This window comes from Rhincodon typus, chromosome 1 (assembly GCF_021869965.1).
Source record: "Rhincodon typus isolate 14 chromosome 1, sRhiTyp1.1, whole genome shotgun sequence".
Classification (NCBI taxonomy): Eukaryota; Metazoa; Chordata; class Chondrichthyes; order Orectolobiformes; family Rhincodontidae; genus Rhincodon; species Rhincodon typus.
This window is the reverse complement of record NC_063332.1, coordinates 169,618,912-169,640,002: the sequence shown is the minus strand read 5'-3', so window position 1 is coordinate 169,640,002 and position 21,091 is coordinate 169,618,912. Positions and strand designations below refer to the sequence as shown.

The following is a 21,091-nucleotide window of genomic DNA, read 5'->3' as shown; positions in this document are numbered from 1 at the left end:
CCTGTTCTTCCTCCCACCGATCCCCTCCTCCCACCTCAAGCCACACCTCCATCTCCTACCGACCAACCTCATCCCGCCCCCTTGACCTGTCCGTCCTCCCTGGACTGACCTATCCCCTTCCTAACTCCCTACCTACACTCACCTTTACTGGCTCCATCCCCGCCTCTTCGACCTGTTTGTTTCCTCTCCACCTATCCTCTCCTCTATCCCTCTTCTATCCGCCTCCCACTCTCTCCCTATTTATTTCGGAACCCCCTTCCCCTCCCCCTTTTCTGATGAAGGGTCCAGGCCCGAAACGTCAGCCTCTCTGCTCCTGTGATGCTGCTTGGCCTGCTCTGTTCGTCCAGCCCTGCACCTTGTTGTCTCAGATTCTCCAGCATCTGCAGTTCCTACTATCTCAGAATGAAAGCTAATGCAGTTTGCAATAGATTTGTCATTTCAATTAAGGACATAGGTATCGTCACTACTAAGATGTTGCAGGCAAGGAATTGTTGTTTAGTCCACACCTGTTTCTGAGATGACCCGTTAGGGTAAATAACGTGCTCCATGCAGCAGCCGGTCACTTTAGAGGTCACTTCATGTGGTACTGATTGACTGATCCATGAATTCTCTTGCTAAACTTGAAAGGGTAACATAACCAAATAGAATTGCATTGGTTACCTTCGCTGTAAAATTCATGGCTGCTCAACAATCTAAATCTTCATCTCTCCTTTCAAAGGTCAGACTGTTAAATCTAAGACTGTGACAGCAATACATGCAAGTCAATCAAACTTATCCATTTTTTTTGAGCCCAAGGGATGGTTCACTTTCCACAGCATAACAAGAAGGCACAGCTAGTAACCATCTACTATCTGTGGTTGTCATCCCTCCAGACAAAGGATGGTACAATACTGCTTTATACTCCAGAGATAAAGAGCAGTACAAATGCAGTGAAGGGTTATGATCTAGAAAGCACTGCCTAAAAACAGAGGGAGCAACAATTTAATAGTACTGTTGAAAGGGCAACAAAATAAATGTTTTAAAAGAAAATATTTGCAGGATGTGGAGAAAGAGCAAAAGTGTAGCAGTATAAAATTGAATCTTGCAAATAACTATTACAAGCACAATAGACTGAATGGCCTCTTTCTGTACAGTGTGATCCCATGATTTAAAAATTTCGGCACCAACGAGAGAAATGTGGTTGTGAAATATGACACACCACTTGCTATTTATTAGCATTCAAAGCATCAATATTCAAAATATGAATAGATGCCATAAACAATAGTAGTCAATGAAATACTATGAAAAATGATCCGGCATGCTGAATGGAAACTTGTGTTGCTCAGGGTAAAACGGGGCTGGAACTCAACAGGGGCCATTTTCCTGTGTCTCGAACTATAAAAGGCACAATTCATAATATGAAACAAAACTTCAAAATGTATTTGCTGAGCCAGGTGATACTCTTGAATATTATGTTTACTGTTGGAACTGTGTCATTTTGAGCTTTGAGGACACTTGCACACGGCTTTCATACAGCTGTATCCTGAACCTGTCTTAAACCAAAGCATCCTGGTTATATTCCAGGGTATTTCTGCTCACTATCTTAGTTTATCAAAATGAGCGAGGATGTTTGACAACAGAGCCCTGCCCTTGAGATACTGGTCACTGGGATGGGAGTGTGGGTGGGGAGGGGGCAATTTTCATTAGACTTGTTCCATGATTTGAGCATAAAATGGTTGATCCAATGCAAAAAATGAACTTTAAACGTGAGTGGGTTACAGCCAAAAGCACTTATAAGTTGGTGTTTTCTGCTATCTTTCATATTGGCATAATTCTCAATCCATCCAATTCAGACCATGAAACAGCCCAAGCTCCCCATGTCAACATCACAAGTCGATTATCTGAGCCGGCTGACAAAGTTCTCCAAACTGTATTCACCTTCTTGAGTGCATAGGCTTTGGTAAGTACAACTTTAAAGTATATTTTATATCCAGTTTTATTTAATGTGTAAAGCAACTGACTATGGTACATCAACAAAATAGTTCGGTCTTGTTTTTAAGTCATTTTCATTGACAATAAATCAGGTTACTCAAGATAAGGATTGGAAACTCATATGCTGTTTATTTTTGGTCTGTATCCAATTTTCTTTATCAGTAAAACTGCATCAAGTTAGCACTTAAACAAATCAAGGAATACATATAAAGGGAAAGAATTCAACATATTTTATTACGTTGTCTCACTGTACCACTTCATGAACGATTTGCAGTTATGCATATTTTTAAGTGGAAACTTGAAATGAATCACAATCACAAGAGCAAAATCAACACAGAATGCTGGAGAAACTCGACAGGTCTGGCAGCATCTGTGGAGAGTAAATGTATCACTGCTGTAGTGATCATAGCAAGGTCACCCAGATGGACCTCACATAATATGAGTTCCCTGAATGGGACTGTTAACATGGTCCAATCAGGGAGTCCTGGCTGACAGATAGAAACAGGAATGTCAGAGTTTCTGTTCACTCAGAGCTGGCTCTGAGAAAGCCGGACCAGGGTCAAATATTATGAATATGTAAATAAAGGGTGACTTGGAAATGGAATACTGGCTTCTGGGGAGTTATTTCAATCACCACTTATCAGCCCATCTATATGCTTCAGTAATCCAAGGCTAACATCCTCACTACGTACCATCCCACCATCTTTGTATCATCTGCAAACTGACCGTTAAACCCTTCTGTGTTTAATGCTAAATCATTTGTACAAACCACAAACAGCAATAGCCCCAACAATAAAACCCCATGGTACCCCACTTGACGTAGACTCCCAGTCCGAAAAACACCCCTTAACCATTACGCTCTGCTTCCGCCACTCAGCCAATTGTGGATCCAATTTGCCAAATTTCCTTGGATACCATGGGTTCTTATCTTTGCTATCAGACTCCAATGCCAGTCCTTATCAAAAGACTTCCTGCAGTTCAAGTAAACTACATCATTGGCATTGCTCTCAACTACACAACTGGTCACCTCTTTGAAAAATTCAATCAAGTCGGTCAGACAACAACACCCTAACAAAACCATGCTGACTGTTCTTGATTAATCTCTGCCCCTCCCAAATGCAGATTAATTCTGTCCCTCAGAACTGCTTCCAGTAATTCCCCCACCAGTGAGGTTAGACTGACTAGCCTGTGGTTTCCTGGCTTATTCCTCACTCCCTTCTTGAATAATGGTACCACACTGACTGTTCTCAAGTCCTCTGTCACCATTCCTATGGCCAGAGAGGAACTTAAAATTTTTCCAAGGGCCTCTGGTATTTCCTCCCATGCTTACACAAAACCTCAAATATTTTTCATCCGGCCCTGGATATTTATCTACATTTAAGTCTGCCAGACCACTCAGAACCTCATCTCTGTCTCTGTTAGTTTCTTTAATTGTATCACAGACCTTCTCCCTGATTTCAATATCCGTATTGTTCCTCTCACTGGTGAGCACCGACACAAAGTATGCATTCAGAATCTTACCTACATCATCTGACACCACACACAAGTTGCCACTATGGTGCTTAAAGTGCCCTCTTCTTTCCCTCGTTATCCTTTTACCCTTAATATATCTGTATAACAATTTAGGATTTTCCTTTACTTTACCTGCCAGTATCCTTTCATGTCCCCTTTTAGCTCTCCCAATCTCCTTTTTCAGTTCCCTCTTGCATATTCAAAACTCCACTAGGGCTTCTGTTATTTTCAGAGCTTGGTATAAACTCTAAACTTCCCTTTTTCTCTTAATCCAATGCTGAATATCTCTCAATATCCAGGATTCAGGCCCGAGCCTTTTTTTAAAAAATTGGAACATGTTCACCTTTTATTCTCGAAATTTCCTTCTTGAATGTATTCCACACTTCTGAGGCAGATTTACCTGCAGTCCAGTCTAGCGAATCGTATCTTATGTTATTAAAATCAGCCTTTCCTCTATGAGCTATTAGTTCATAATTAGCAGTCATCAGAGAGGAATTATAGAAACTTGGTTAAAAACCAAAAGAACTGCAGATGCTGTGAATCAGGAACAAAAACAAGGTTGCTGGAAAAGCTCAGCAGGTCTGGCAGCATCTGTGAAGGAAAATTCAGAGTTAACGTTTCAGGTCCGGTGACACTTCCTCAGAAGACCGGACACGAAACGTTAACTCTGTTTTTTCCTTCACAGATGCTGCCAGACCCAGACCTGCTGAGCTTTTCCAGCAAGCTTGTTTTTGTTCGTAGAAACTTGGTTCATAAGTCCTTATACTGATCAAAGACCAAAAGCTGGGCCCTCAAAGAAAGCATTGTCAAGGCCCAATGTAGATAAGGTTGGATACTATTTTAGGACTGAACAGCAGAATTTAAAACAATTTGGCAGGTGAGGGAATTCTTCTTCCAAGGTTTTCTGTTTGGAGACTGCTCCTGTGTGTAGATGCCCCTAGAATCTGTATTATGGCCAGGGTAGAGGGTGGGAGGTTGGAGGGGATTGGAGGAAGGTCAAGAGGAGTCAGGCAGGGTGGAAAGGTGTGGACGGGAGTTACAGAGAGCAGAGGAGAGTGGGGGCACGGACACAAAGGCAGATGCTCAACTCAACCAGAGCCTCTCCCTGACCTGAGAATCCAGGCTTGTGAAAGGTACACATTTGAGTTGGTGTTGTGGTTTGAGACAGGGAGGAGTGTATTCATAGAATCCCCTCGGTGCAGAAAGAGGCCATTCATTCAAGTTCACACCAAACTTCCAAAGAACACTCCATCACCCCCATCCTATCACCATAACCCTGCATTTCTCATGGCTAATCCACCTACCCTGTACATCCTGGACACTACAGGACAATTTAGTGTGGCCAATCCACATATCCTGCACATCTTGGACTGTGGGAGAAAACCAGAGCACCTGGCAGAAACCCATGCAGACACGGAGAGAACATACAAAATCTAAATAGATAGTCACCAAGATTGGAACTGAACCCAGGCCCCTGGTGCCATGAGGCAGCAGTGTTATCCACTGCGCCACTACATATTGCAACCCTCATTTAAATACTGTTGAGACCATCATTATTTTTCTTTTATTTTTCTCTTGGTTTGGAACTGAGAGTTGCAATTGAGAATTGAACTTTGAGCAGCCTCATGTTTTAATAAAAACAAAAGGAGAGGGAACAAAAGATTGAAGTTTATTGGTGAGAACTGACCTGGAAAGATAATGCAGGTTAATTACAGCTCTAAGAACACTATATATGATTCGGCACCAATATATTGTTATGGTCACAGTGGCAGTTGGTTGGGTGCTGAAGTGGTCAATCAAGGCAAGACTGGTGCTGGTTGGCAACCATACAAAATGTTGAAAAAGAAAGAGAAAACAAAGAGTGAACCAGTGCTGACTGGGGTTTTGGGCCGGAGACAGTTTTGCTTTTGAAGCTGATGGACTGAGAAGCTCCTTTCTTTTAAATTTGCTTTCTCAGTTACCAACCTAATGGAAGTTCTTGGAAAAAAAATTCCCAGTTCTAAGAAATAAGCAAAAGACTTCAGCAATCTGCAGAAGATGTATGCATTGACTGGTGACTTCTAAACCCAAGCAAACTATCCAGTCATCATCCAAGGATTTCATGAAGATGTGGTCTTCATGGTTGATTATGAATTAGAAAATCAGGATTCTTTTATTTTCTTTTAATTAATCCTTTAACTGTGTCTGTCAGTCAGAGTGACAGTGGGAACATGGAAGTGTATGATGGGGAAGTTGGGGGAAGAGAGAGAGAGTGCTGTGCTGAGGCCTGGAGTTTGACAGTGGAAGCTGGAAGAGGAAGGAGTAAAAACTGGGGAGAAGAGCAAGTGCAGGGGAAGCATCAGAAACCTCTCAGTGTGAATTAACAGTGGAAACAGCCAAAATTTAGGTTGAGAGCATTGCTCTGAGCTGGCAATTGACCAGCATCAAGAGAAGTTTGAAGTAAACACCTGGAAAGGAAAAGGGCATCGAGAAAGGCCCAAAATGTCCCACTGAATGCATCAGGAAAATAGACCAACTCTGGCTGTACTGAAGAGATACTGCAAAACATTGGCTAAGAGCTAAGATTTACGTATACTGTAATAAGAATGGGGATATTTAATGTAGAAGTCACTTAGGCTTGTAAATGTACCAATATCCATTATTAACAACATTCACCTCAAAAGTAATTGTAAGAATTTACATTCTCCATTTGCATGCAGGAATGATCGACTGATTGACGGGTCAAAGCGTACAACCTCTCAGAATATTTGACCAATGACTTCTTTATAAACAGGTCTTTGTTCAGACATTAGCAAATCCTGAAGCAGACTACTTTGATGTTGAATGTCTCGTGTCATGTTGATGAGTTTCCCATATCTGATTTTAGGTATGTCATCGAAACATGTTTCCTTTTTGCTGACTTCCACTGAGATTCCAAAGTTATTGCACCTTTTTTTTAAACTTGGTGGTTGAATTAAGATTATTAAATGTTGCCACTGCATGATTAGAAAATCAGAAGAATCATATATGCTCATACACAAGACCACAAAATTTATTGTTGCACTGAAGGTTGAATATGGCATGTTTCCATTCAACTCTCAAGTGTTGATAACAAAGCCGTCAGTATTGTTCAACTACACTACTTATCAAATTTGTTATCCTCAGTGATGCTATTATAGGTTGTGAAGGTTTTATCCAGTCCAATTCCTCAAATGCTCCTGTCCTGTCCACCTTTAGAAAAGGCCTTTTCCTAACAATTTGTAATTTACCGCTCGAATCCAGTTGCCAGCAAGACAGCAAAGGTTAAAATCAATAAACGTTATCATTAACGATGCAAATGCTATCTGTCCTTCGAAGTCATCTGCAGTTATGATCGCTATCTCTAGAAATTCTTGATTGGCCTGCATTTTATGAGGTATAACTTGCCTATCCATGTTTGATTTCGGTGATAGACAGCAGAAATAGCCTTTTCCTTCTTCAAATGCATTGGATGAAAGTTTATGGAAGAATTATCCCTAAGTAGTCTTTTTTGATTAACATATTAGTGACATTGGGAAATGCATAATCACCAACATTACACAGTCTAGGATGGTTTGTTCAGGTCCTATCCTTGACTAATAACCAAATGATGCTGTTAACCCTGTGGCCTAAGGCAGCTGTTGTGCACTCTCTCTATTGTTTAATTAATAAAAATTCAGGTCAATCACTGAGTGTACATTCATGTTGTTTCCTGCGGTTACCTTGTCATTATAAATCTATGTAGCACGGAGAAATCTTGTTGCTAATTGCTCTCATTGTTAAATTTAGTTGTTGTTCTCCTTCCTGAGAAATGCTAGCCTTTGACCAGTAAATCTTCAATTTTGGTTTACGCTGTAAAGCTGATCACAGCTGGACAGCAATTGGTCTCCACCTCGCAAATTAGGGAAAAGGTGGGGTAAGATCAACTTTGAATCCCATCACTGATTCCTATGACAGTCACACATGGAGGTATACTATCTGCTGAGAGGAGTATCTGTTTTAGAATGCTTATCTTACCAGTACATTCAAAATTATAGATGAAGAATGTAGGTTTGGGGAAGGCAGGAAATCCATGAAGACTCAAATCACAACATGAGCTAAAGTCCATGAACATATAGCTCAACATGCAGTAGTGTCTGTGAAACCCAAACACAACCTGCATTTGCACCCGTGAAACTCTAAACTCAATGTGCATTGCTGTCTGTGGAACTGTAATTCAAACCTCTACCTTAGTATTTACAGAACCATATTTCAGTCTACATTCATGCTTTTCTACCAATCTTTATAATACTTATTTATTTTAATATATGAATCAATGGAAAGATTAGATTCTTTCTGTTCCAATTACTTTCTGTAATGCCACAAACATTATTCAATGTCACAAAATCTCCAAATATTGTCAGGGCCATACACTTCTTCAAGAAGAACGTAAGTAAATAAAAATAGGATGAGTAGCTTCTCAAGGCTGGTCTGTCATTCAATGTCATGGCTGATCTACTTTCACCATCAACAAACAGAGGTACTATAGCACCCAAAGTGAGATGCACAGGAGACCTGCTAAATCAGTTCTCCACCCACATCGAGATGGAACCAAAATGGGTAAACACAATTACATCCAACTCCATTAGGGGGGTGGACAACAAACACTAGCCTTGCAAGCAATACCTACATCGCATGTTCAAATTAAAGTATTACCTCAGTGAGAAAAGGAAAATAATTTGAGAGATAGCAGTCAACACTGGGGAGCTAGTGGTGTAGTGATAATGTCGCCAGACTTGTAATCCAGAGACAGGGGTTCAAATGGCAGCTGGTGGAATTTGAATTCAATAAAATCTGGAATTAAAACTTAAGGTACTGGTGAACATCTCGCTGCTACTGATTGTCATAAAAGCCCATCTGATACACTAATGCCCTTTAGACAAAGGAAAATCTGCCATCCTGACCAACTAAGTCTGACTTACTTGCCATTCCAGACCCACAGTAACATGGCTAAATCTTAACTATCCACTGACACGGCTGAGCGAGCCATTCAGACTTTATTCACTCAAGGGCATGATTAAACTAAATGGGTTTTTTAAGACAATAGCTTCACGGTCATCATTACCAGGAATAGAGAGAATAGTGAACTGTCAGCATGACCTTGAGTGACTTCAGAGAGACATTGACAAGTTGGCTAAATGGGCAAACATCTAGAGATGAATTTCAATACAGAGAAATGCAAGGTAATGCATTTTGGTAGAAGAAACATGGAAAGACAATACAGGCTCAACAGTAAAACTTTGAGAGGAGTACAGAAGCAGAGAGATCTCATGGTACAAGTGTCTAAATCTCTGAAGATGGCTAGTCAAGTTGGCTGGCCAAAAAGGCTTATAGGTTTATAAACTGAGACAAAAAGGATAAAAGCAAATAAACGAAGCTACAGCTCGTCAAATCATTGGCCAGACCACATTTGGAGTCTTGGCTACGGAGATGTGGCTGGAGAATGGGAGTGGCTGAGTAGTTCTTTCAGGAGGCAGTACAGACACAAGAGGCCTCCTACTGCACTGTGAAATCCTATGACTAGCTTTCAATTCCAGATTTTTATTAATTGATCTTATGTTCCACCACTTGCCATGGTGAGATTTGAAAGCATGCTCCCACCATATTTGCCATGTCTCCTCCAAACATTTGAGCGTACAGATAACAGGTAACTGATACTCTCCATGAATGACTACCCTTCTCTGCCAAATATCTCAGGCTTTCCCAAAGTCCTCAATGGAATGCTTGCCAGTTTTCAACCTTACAAGAGCTGAATTAGATGCAATTGAAATTTAGCCTGGGATCTCATACCGACACACTTACTTGACATGGCATGGCTGAAACCCGACCCCCTAGAAGCCTAACAAGCAAATTTTCCAAACCCTGTCCCCACAGGTTTTCAGATTTGGAGCCTGACAAACATATCCAAATTTGAATAGTGTCAAAGCAGGGAGCTTCGATGAAAAAAAATGCTTGTAATCTCCAATAAAACATCTCCCACAGGATAAAGTTACTAAAACACCATTTAAACAGATCGGAGGATGCTTGTAGTATAAACACAAGGGGGAGGGGAAAAACACCAAAAACAGATCTTTTTATCACCTTTAAACAACAAACAAGCACTTATGTGACTAATTTTTACCACACTGTAATTATAGAGGGAACAACAGATAATAACACACACCAGAGAATGCAAAGGAGTGTTATTCCCTTTCAGGAAGACTTTAGGCAGACTGAGTCAGCTCAGCAAGCTCCATCTGGAATCTGCCATATTGACAAACAGGAAAATTGTGAAACCAGGTGTCAAACATAATTGCTGTGCGGCTTCTGTTTCTCAATGTATTTTCTGTGGTTGTTAAGAAACCTATGAAAGAGAAAGGGGCTCAGAATGGATTTTAGGGAATGCATCCGAGGATTGATAGCCCTGCTAGAAACTTATAACAAGAATGGCTTCCCAGAGACAGTGGGCGAAAGAAAATATGAGAGACAAGAGTCATGGAGGTGAAAATACTGGAATATTTTTAAGAGAATTCAAAGGAGGAATGAGGTTGTCTGGATGACTGAACTAAGTTAAATCAAAAGCTTCAGTCATCTAATAAACACCTTGTAAATTTTGTGAAAGGACATCTGTGGCAACAACTGATAACATTCATCAACAAGTTTTCCTTACACTATTTTATTGGGGCCATTTTCTTTGAAAATACAACAGTGTCTTGAAGAAAATATAATTGGCCATTAATTATGTTGGTCTATTGAGCATCCAACAAAACAAACTATGTTGCATCTTTAATGCAGTTGAAAACAACCTGTGGTGCTTCATGGGACTGAAGTCAGAAAAATCTTTGATGCCAAGTTCCATGAAAAGATAATAGGGACAGTGTTTTAGCAACTAAGTAGGCCCTTAAGGAATATCATAATGGAGATGAGAGATTGGTGAGATACAGATGGTTAGCACAGGAATTTTTGACCTTGATGCCTATGTTGTTGAAGCAAGGCCACCAGGGATCAGAGAACAAAAAGCATTCATGCACTGGAGGGCAGAATTGGTGAACTGCGTGGACCATACGGAACGGGGGCACAGGTCATGGCTGTGGTAATGGAAGAAGTTTTATAGAATTATAGAATCCCTACAGTGTGGCCCAACAAGTCCTCACCAGTTCTCCAAAGAGCATCCCATGCAGACTCAACCTCTACCCTATCCCTGTAACCCTAATGTAATGGCTAATCCACCTAAACTACTCATCCCTGGACACTGTGGAGATTTAGCATGGCCAATCCACCTAACCTGCACGGACTGTGGGACAAAACTGAAGTACCTGGAGGAAACCCACAGAGAGAATGTGCAAACTCCACACAGACAGTTGCCCGAGGCTGGAATTGAACCTGGGTCCCTGGTGCTGTGAGGCTGCAGTGCTAACCACTGAGCCACCATGCTGCCCCCACAGAATAAGTTACAGAGTATCCTGCAGCTTTGTTGAAATGGCAACACTCTTGAAACATCAATTCCCAATCACATTTTCTCCTGACATTGACAGAGTTGACACCCTAGCATTTTGTAACCAACACTGTTATCGGACCACTGGCAAAACAAGAACTGCAGTGGTTTAAGTAGACACACCACAAGCTTCTCTGGGCAACTAAGGATGTACAACAGTGCAGCCTTAATCAGTGTTAACAACATTCCCAAAAACAAATGGAAAGAATACTATACCACGACTGAGTATGTCTTTCCCAGCGTCAGGCTGAGTCCAGCCATACAAGAGCAGAGTTTAAGTACTAAATCCCCTCATTGCTTTCTAAACTGCATCAGGGACCACTCCTCAAAGCACACAAATTGGTTATCTAGAGAAAAATATCTTATAAATTAGATAAAGACAGAATGTAGTTGTCCAACTTTAGAGAATGCAGCCCAGCAGAAATTGTTGACTAACTATAGGTGTGGCCGTGATTGCACTATTTTTATCACATGAATTGATTTAAGTAGAAAAGACCTCACTTGCATATTACAGGTAAATGTGCATTCCATTTGTATATGTAAATCATAAATATCATCCCTAAGCGAGGAAGTAAAACACTCTCAATGATTATAAAATATACACATATTCTGCCTTCCATCTTATCATTTTATCAACAAACACAAATATAATTTTTAAAGTTTACAAACATACTCGGGTGAATATTGAGATTACATGCCCAACGATGTGTGTTACCCATTGTTTATTCACAGACATCTTGACTCAACCAATTCTGAGATATTATTACACACTTCTGGAGCAGGTAGTACTTTTTTTTTCTTTATTCGCTCATGGAATGAGGGTATCACTGGCTAGGCAGCATTTTTTGCCTAATTGCCCAGACAGCAGTTAAGAGTCAACCACATTGCTGTGGGTCTGGAGTCACATGTAGGCCAGATCAGTTAAGGATGGTAGTTTCCTTCCCTAAAGGGCATTAGTGAAACAGATGGGTTTTTCTGAAAACTGGCAACAGATTTCACGGTCCTTATTAGATTCTTAATTCCAGATATTTATTGAATTCAAATTTCACCATCTGCCATGGCGGGATTTGAACCTGGGTCCCCAGAACATTATCTGGTTTCTGGATTAATGGTTCAGCAATAATACCACTATGCCATCACGTCCCCCAGTACTTCTGGCTTAGAGATAGAGATACTACCACTGTGCCACAGGAGCCCCTCTATTGTTTATTTACAAAACACAAATGCAATTTATCATATCTGGGCCCTGAACATCTGGTTAATACATTGGAAAACACTGTGCAAAGATCAATTTCAGACAAAACAGAACAGATTCTGATGAAACATCATTGACCTATAATGTTACAGAAGTTGCCTGACCTACTGAGTATTTTGAACATTTGCTTTTCTTTGTTATTATTGTCGTAACAAATTGCCCTTCTTTCCGGAGTTAGCAACAATACATTGCAAAATAACCCAATTCAAACTAAACCTTGCCTGGAAACAAAACTCAATACTCCTCCATGTCTCAGATTTTCAGCTCCTTTTTCTCCCCTCAGCAGCTGGATTGACGGACAACCTTCCTGAACAATAGAGCTTTCTCTCTCAGGGGACTGAGTCAGCCATCAAAGGCTATCACATGTTGGAAAATACAGATACCATAGAGCGGGTTCTATGATCTTGCATCTAAGGGAAATTACTGTGTTGATGAAATAAAACAGAGGTGGAAAGCAGAAAGAATACTGAATGTTCCAAACAATTCAACGTGTCCATGGGTAGTTATTATTGTGATAGCAGAAATACATGAGTGGCAACAATGGATAAAAACAAAACCTTTACTTCTCTTGAAATTCTACTACAATTTAGCAAGAATGCTAATTCCATCACCCAGAACGGGAGACTCTATAATTTTTTGGTAATGGAATAATCAAATGTGCAATGATAATCCTCTGATGTTTTGCAATTACTTCACACCCTAGGACATAGAGAATTAATTATAGGTACTATGAATGCTGACTGTACTTTAAAACAGCAATGGGATAATACCTCAGAAATTAAAAATAATGGATCAATGGGTGATTTTTAAATAGGAGGCAGTTTGATTTCACAGCAGGTAAATTCTTGGGGGGAAAAGAAAAGTCAACTAAAGACTGAGCCCCCAGGATGAGAAAGGAATGGAATAAGATGAAGCAGAAAAGATTCTAAGATGGTGTCAAGTTCAAGTTACAAGGAAGAATCAGGGTGAACATAAAGTGTACAAGCAAGCAGAAAAAGAAACAGATGGGGGTGTGGGGCGAATGTTAGTGGCTGACCAAGAATACGTTGACTATCTTAAAAAAAAATCCAAAATTTGTGTGTTGGCATGTTAATGGTGAAAGGGTTACCACAGGAGCAATGGGGTTGATCAGCATAAAATAACAAATTTCAAACAGAAAGTCAAGATCTGTCTGAAGTCCAAAATGAGAACTTTATTTCAAAGTTTATCAAAGAGGGGTTTGCCAAAGTTGCAGTTAACAAGAAGATTGTCTGAATATTGGATGAGATAAAATTGACAAATAGTTGACACTGGAAAACTGGCAAGATTCAAAGTTAATAAGTCACCTATTGCTGGGTTGCAAGGAAAAGTAAAGTTGTATATTGCAGTATAGTCACAATCTTTCAATCCACCTCTAATAGAGGAGTGGTTTCAAAGGACTGAAGGATTGCAAATATTACATCCTTATTCGAAAGATGGGTAAGAATATTAACCTGAGACAAAGCACCAAAATGTTACTACTGATAATCAGACAGAAAATTAACAGCCACTTGGACAATCATGGGCTAGTGAAGGAATGCCAGCACGGTTCTGTTCAGGGAAAGGAGTGCTGAAATAAGTTGATTTTTTAAGTTTATTACAGAGTGGGTGGATGAGGATACTAGAGTATATGTCTATATGGACCTTCAAAATGTTTTTGGTGAAATACGATCAGATTTGTTGGCAATATTGAAGCCCATGGAATAAAAGGAGCAGTAACAGTATGATTTAGCCAAGAGATAGAAAACAAAGAGCTGTACTGAACTGCTGTTATTTTTTTGGTGACCAGAAAACATTATACAGTGGCATTCAACAAGATTGAATACCTGAATCACTATCTGCTTTTTAAAAAAAACATGTTAATGATTGGGTTTTGGAGATACAGAGCATAGTTCAAAATCTGTGATTGATACAAAACTTGTATACAACAGTAATAGATTTCATCAGGACACACACAGGTTGTTGGAATGGGCAGACACCTGACACTTTATAAATGGAGTTATCAAGTGTAACAGTCAGGGATTTAAAACACAAGTCCAGCCTAAGTTGGTATATACTGCCTAATTCTGGGCAGTACACCTCAGAAAGGGCATACTAGCATTGGACAGCATGAGATAAAAGATGCATAAGAACGGTTCCACACCTTTTCAAATAAATTGGAGCACAGACTGCTGGAAAAACTCAGCAGGTCTGAAGAAGGGTCACTGGACCCAAAACGTTGGCTCTGCTTTTCCTCCATGGATATTGCCAGCCCTGCCAAGTTTTTAGCAGTTTGTGGTTTTTTTTCTGCTTTCTAGCATCCATAGTTATTTTGAAAGAAGCAGGGGTTGTTCTCTGTAGTACTGAGAATAAAAAGAGATTTGATAAAGGCCTTTAAAATTAAGATTGGTTTGAGATGAAGTAAACAAAGAGAAACTGTTTCCAGTGATTGCAAAGTTAATAACTAGAGGCCACTGATTTGAGGTGATTGGCACAAGAGCTGGAGTCAAGTTGAGGATTTGTTTTCTATCTACAAAATGATTTGAATTTGAAATATATTCAAAGTCAAAAATAAATTTGCTAAATAGTCAAAATAAAACAGATTATGAAACTGTTTTGCTGTTCTATACTTACCTTCTATACAGTTACTGTTAAATCTGCTCTCCCACAATTTTAGTATATGGACCATATCATTGTTTCAGCATTCCCAGTGATTTTGTTTGTCTATTTCTGAAATAACTCTGGTACATCTACCTATTAAACTTGAAAAAAGAATTCAGTGAGTACCTCCTGGAGAATCCTCTTCAGTTTGAGAAGCATTGTCTTTACTGCGGTGCAGTCCTGCATCATCAACCTCAAGGACATGGCTTCCAGACCACCACCAGGCTCATCCTCCCTCAGAAGGGACCAGTCTGAAGATGCAGCACTCGGCCAATGGTTGTACCGAAGAGGTCTAGATTCACAAAACTCACCTTCTTTTGAAGGCTGGATAAATGGAAGTCTAGGAAAACAGAAATTGTAGATGTTGTATGTCAGAAAAGTTATACATAATCGATTATGAAAACTATTTGCAGCAATGCTTTGACTGAGTGTCTGGTCAACCTCTCAGAACTGCTCCGCCATTCATGACTGATCATCTACCTGGATGCTATTTTCCCATGTTACCATCAACGTCATTAGTAAGTAGAACTCTCTCAATATCTCTCTTGAACATACTCAATGACTGACCCGTGATAGAGAATTCCAAAGATTCAGTACTTTCTGGGCAAAGAAACTCTTCATCTCATTCCCAAACAGCTTGACCCCTATTCTGAGATTCTGAGGCTCTGACCCCTGGTTCTAGGCCCCCAAGACAGACAGCACAACTTTTCTGCCTCTACCCTGTCAATTCCTACAAGAGTTTTGTAAACTTTAATGAGACTACCTTTGTATTCTTCTAAAGTTCAAAGAATACAGGTCCATTCTTCTCAATTTCATCCTATAGGGCAGTTTTGCCATCCCAGGACCATGGCTGAAGAATCTCCATTGTACTCCCTCTAAAGAAAACGCATCGTACTTTAGGCAATGGGACCAGAACTACACATAACATTCCAGGTATGGGTTCACCAACTTCTATACCTCTGAAGCAAATCATCATTACTCTTGTACTTCAAATTCCTTGAGGTAAAGGCTATCATGAAATTTCCCCCTTGGTTACTGCTGCATTTGCACGTTAGCTCTCAGTGACATATGAACAACAATATGCCAATCCCTTTTGACATCAATACATTTCCTAATTTCAACATGCTGGAAATAATTTCTATATCAATTCTGCTACCAAACGGGTTACCTCACATCCACACATTACATTCCATGTGCCAAGCTCTTGCCCACTCACTAAGTCTATCCAAATCCCATTGAAGCTTCTAGTGAAGCATCTTCACAACACAAATGCCCATCTAGATTAGTGCCAACTAAAAAATTAGAGATATTAATGAACAGCTGGGGCAATTCATTCTAGCAGGACCTGACTGATTAAAGCCTACGAACCCGAGAATGAGCCATATAGTTCCAATCAGTTCTATTTCCATTAATCAATTCTCAATCCAGGCCTGTATCCTGCCCCCATTCTATGTGCTTTCATTTTGTTTACATTTTGTTTTGTGTGAGATCTTAACAAAAGCTTCTGAAAATCGATATACACCACATTCACTGGTTCTTCCTTACCAACTCTGCCAGAAATATCCTCCAAAACCTCTATCAGATTTAATAAAAATGATATACCTTTCATAAATCCATGTTAACTCTGCCCAATTGATCATTTATTTCCTAGTTGTCCAGTTATTACATCCTTTATAATAGAGTCTAGTACATTTCTGTATTACTAACATCATGCTAATAGGTCTCCAGTTTCTCATTTTCTCTCCCTCCTTCCAACATTATAGTCTGCTGGAAACATTCTAGAATCTGTACTTTTTTTTTTAAAAAAGGTGATCACCAATGCATCTATTATTTCCATAGCTACATCTTTTAAAACTTTCGAATGTACATCATTGGGTTCTGGGGATTTGTCAACTTTCAGTTATTTTAATTTCTCCAATTCTGCTCTTTTATTAATGCTCATTTGTTCCAGGCTTTCATTTCCACTAGTTATACCATTGCTTTATTACAAACAGGATTTGCAGCACATATCAGGCCATTTGGCTCAGCTGGCAATGCTGTTCGGTCTCATTTTCGACCCAAGATTTGCCAGAAATTGTACATCAGTTCTACTGTCTCAATGTGTAATTGTTGTGCATGGAGTTGTAACATAACTGTGGTTTGGGGACTTGGGTGAGGTTAGGCGGCTGGGGGGCCTGGGAGGCTCTTGTGGAACAGTGGTAGTGTCCCTACCTCTGAGTCAGGAGGCCTGGGATCAGCATTTTAACAAGCTATTTAACAAATGTGATATGACCTCTAGCGTTAACATAGGAGCAGGAGGATGCCATTTGGCCCTGCGAGCCAGTTCCGTCATTCTTTACAATCAGGGCTGATCATCCAAATCAATAGCCTAATCCTGCTTTCTGCCCATAACCTTTGATCCCATTCGCTCCAAGTGCTATATCTATCTGCCTCTTGAATACATTCGATGTTTTGGCATCAACTACTTCCTGTGGTAATGAATTCCACAGTCTCACCACTCTTTGGGTAAAGAAACGTCTCCTCATTTCCATCCTAAATCATCTACCCCAAATCTTCAGACTGTGACCCCTGCGTTCTGGACACACCCACCATTGGGAACATCCTGCCTGCATCTACCCTGTCCAGTCCTGTTAGAATTTTAAAAGTCTCTCTGAGACCCTCCCTCATTCATCTGGACTCTAGTGAAAACAATCCCAACCTTGTCAATTTCTCTTCATCCGTCAGACCTGCCATCCCAGGAATCAGCCTGGTAAACCTTCGCTGCACTCCCTCGAGAGCAAGAGCATCCTTCCTCAGGAAAAAAGAGATCAGAATCGTACACAATATTCTAGGTGCAGCCTCACCAAGGTCCTGTATAACTGCAACACATCCCTGCTCCTGTACTCAAAAACTCTTGCAATGAAGGCCAACATACCATTTGCCTTCTTTACCACCTGCTGCACCTGCATGCTTACTTTCGGTGATTTGCGAACAAGGATGCCCAGGTCCCACCGCACATGCAGAGTTGGAGTGCAAATCACATTATGAAATAACTACATAAGCTACAGAACAGACAGAATAGCAAACCTTAGGTTTGTGTGAACATGGTAAGTATGTACATACTAATCTGTTGTATCCTAACTCAAACATGCTCTTCAGACAAAAATCAAAACTTGAAAACGTTTTCTACAATGTTATTGTTGCTCTGTAATTTAGCAAGGTGAACAGCGCTCATATTAAAAGAGAGACAAGAAACATTTTCTGCTAAAACTTTAGTTAAATGAATGCTCAAACCAAAACTGAATCATGATAGCAACCTTATATTCTCACAGCTTACATCTGCAGAATGCTTTTTTAGTGCAAAACCAAGCCTCTCTGGAAAACATCTGCAAAAACTAAATGCTACAATAAATTTAAAATATTTAATTTGGAGAATTCAATAGCCAACATTGGACTGGATGCAAGTTGCAACACAAGTAAGTTATAGGCTTAACAGAGCAGCATTGAAAATACTAGTATAACGCTCTGAGATACCAAGAACTGCAGATGCTGGAGTCAGTCAGTCAATACAGTATAGAGCTGGAGGAACATAGCAGGTCAGGCAGCATCAGAGGAGTAGGCAAGTCAACTCTTCTTCAGTACTCCTGAAACATCACAACCCACAAATACACCACCAAGTAAAACCATTCTGACCCGAAACCGTATCACTGTTCTTTCATTAATGCTGGGTCAAAATTCTGGAAATACCCAACTAACTGTAACTATACCTGAACCTCCTCATCCCAACACCCGCCACCCTTCCATATTTTAGCATTTCAAAGAAGTGACTCACCACCACTTTCTCAGGGGCAATTAATGATGGGCTATAAATGTTGGCCTAGCTCCTCTGATGCTGCTGTGCTCCTCCAGCTCCACACTGTATTGAGTATAACTCTTTCTATGCTTTCCTGTCTATAGAATGCTTGATGCTATGCTGTTACATGATTGAAAACTTTGTGAATGATGAAACAAGAACAGCATAAGAACAGTCACAGTTTTAGGCTTACAGAGTCCAGCTGTCGAAACTTTACACAGATTGAAGTGGAAATAATACAGGACTTTTCAGATTACTTAGGTAGAATAGGTTTCACCTGAGAAATGGAAATCTGTTCTTAGTGCGATACTGACAATGGAGTTCTGGATGCATCTAGAATTAGCTTTCCACTCCTTTTTGATGCTTATCCACTCCTGCTCAAAGTGTTATTTGGAAGATATTGGAAAAATTGAAGTATTGGCTTCTGTTTTTTCTTTTAAGTTCATCCAGATGATTGTGGGCATTGCTGGTGAGGCCAACATTTATTGCCATCACTAACTGCCCCTGAGAAAGTGGTGGTCAGCTACTTCTTTGATATGCTAGAACATGGAAGGGCGGCAGGGGTCGGGGTGAGGAGGTTCAGGTCTAGTCATAGTTAGTTGGGTACTTTCACAATTTTGACCCAGCATTAGAGAAAGAACAGTGATATGGTTTCAGGTGAGAATGGTTTTACTTGGTGGCATATTTGTGGGTCGTGATCTTTCAATCCATCTGCTGCCATTTTTGTCTTTCTAAAGCTAGAAGTTACAGATTTAGAAGGAACTGCTGAAGGAGCCTTGGTACATTGCTTCTTATACACATCATTCTACATTGTTTAGCTCAGTTTGCTGCACCACTGGTTCATGATGCATGTGATGTCAACACTACTGATTCAATTTCCACACCAACTAAGGTTACAATGAAGATCCCACCTTCTCAACCTCATCCGTCACCCCTTGCCTGAGGCACAGTGAGCCTCAGGTTAAACCACCACCAGCCATCTCCCTCTAACAAGAGAGCAACCGTCTGGGACTATGATGACTTTACCTTTATGTTAATTATTAACAATTCACGTTGTGATGAAAACCTTTTGTCAGTGTGAATTTTTCTAAGCTTGTAATTGAGGACTGGATGTTATCTGGAAAATTGTAACATTCAGGAAACATGGTTTTACAATGGTTACCACATTCAATCCCACCATGGAGCAAGGGCAGGGCTTCTGGTAATGTTTTTCAACAGGTCATTCAGAACATTTCAAAGGTTGTTAAACAGTTTTTGTCAGTTGGTCAGAGGCAATGGGAGCAGAAGGTTGCCAGTCAATCAGAAACTTAAGGAAAAATAGATGAGGCATAATCCCAAAAAGATGAGTGTTGTAGCAGACTTCGAATAATTACGATGTCTGGATGATGATGGGGATGGGGTGGGGGAAAGTTGGGGGGGGGGGGTATGTTTGGGTTTAGGGGTCAGGAAAATATCTGGGACATTTGGGGGCTCAAAAAAGAGTTTTACTTTCTACCATTAAACGGCTCGCAACAGCTAAGAGTGGGGGTGAAGGAAGCTCACAAGCAGCATCACTAAGGATGACTGTATTTCACAGAAACCCAGGGTAGCACCACCTTGGTGAAGCTAGCTGTCCACAAAAAAACTGGAATTGTGCTCACGAGCGGAGCTGGCATACAGTCTCCAGAATTCTTGCGGGGTGAAAATCAGAACAGAAGCAATCATTGAAATAGTCCATGATTGAGAAACTATATGTAGAGTATAAACAAAATAATGTACTCATCACCTACATACATGTATCATCTTATATTTCATGAAAATTACATTCATTAAGACCGACAACTATTCCTGTTTAACTAAAAATATCAGACATCCCTGTTCTCTCCTCACGTCACATCAAGTAACTGTTCTGTGATATTGACAGCTTTCTCCACATTCAGTCACCCTGACACAAAGTCCTCGCAGATATTAGGAAAATTAATGGGTTATTCAGGATAACACACACTCTAGATGCTGTGCCAAATTGAACCAGGACACCGTGTACAAAATTTCCTTCATTACGACGGAGTTCAAATTGTCTCAGTACTCTAAGTCTGTCAACATTATTCTTGACCATCTGTTCCTCTTGACATACTCCTGTTTCAGATTAATCGCCAAGTACATAAAAAGCCAATTTTGTGAACTTCTTACATGAGCTACGTGCAGTCAAATGTTTTCTTATAGAATACAGCACTGTCATATCTAGGTAAACATACTGTTATATTGTTTGATTAGACAGGCTGCAGATTGAGCTCATGCAAGTATTTTTCCATCAAAAGGATCACAGATGCTAAAAGTACTTGCACAACTGATATTACTTCAAGTCAGACATAAC

The 21,091-nt window shown here is 40.2% G+C and overlaps 1 protein-coding gene across 1 annotated transcript in view; it reads right to left on the bottom strand.

Annotated features, from left to right (window-relative positions):
- Positions 1 to 21,091, bottom strand: part of ccser1 (coiled-coil serine-rich protein 1) — a 403,876-nt gene that overhangs the window by 78,470 nt on the left and 304,315 nt on the right. Inside the window, exon 6 of the mRNA XM_048611607.1 lies at positions 15,033 to 15,246. Within this exon, the coding sequence (XP_048467564.1) occupies positions 15,033 to 15,246 (214 nt within the window). The remainder of the gene's footprint in view (positions 1 to 15,032; positions 15,247 to 21,091) is intronic.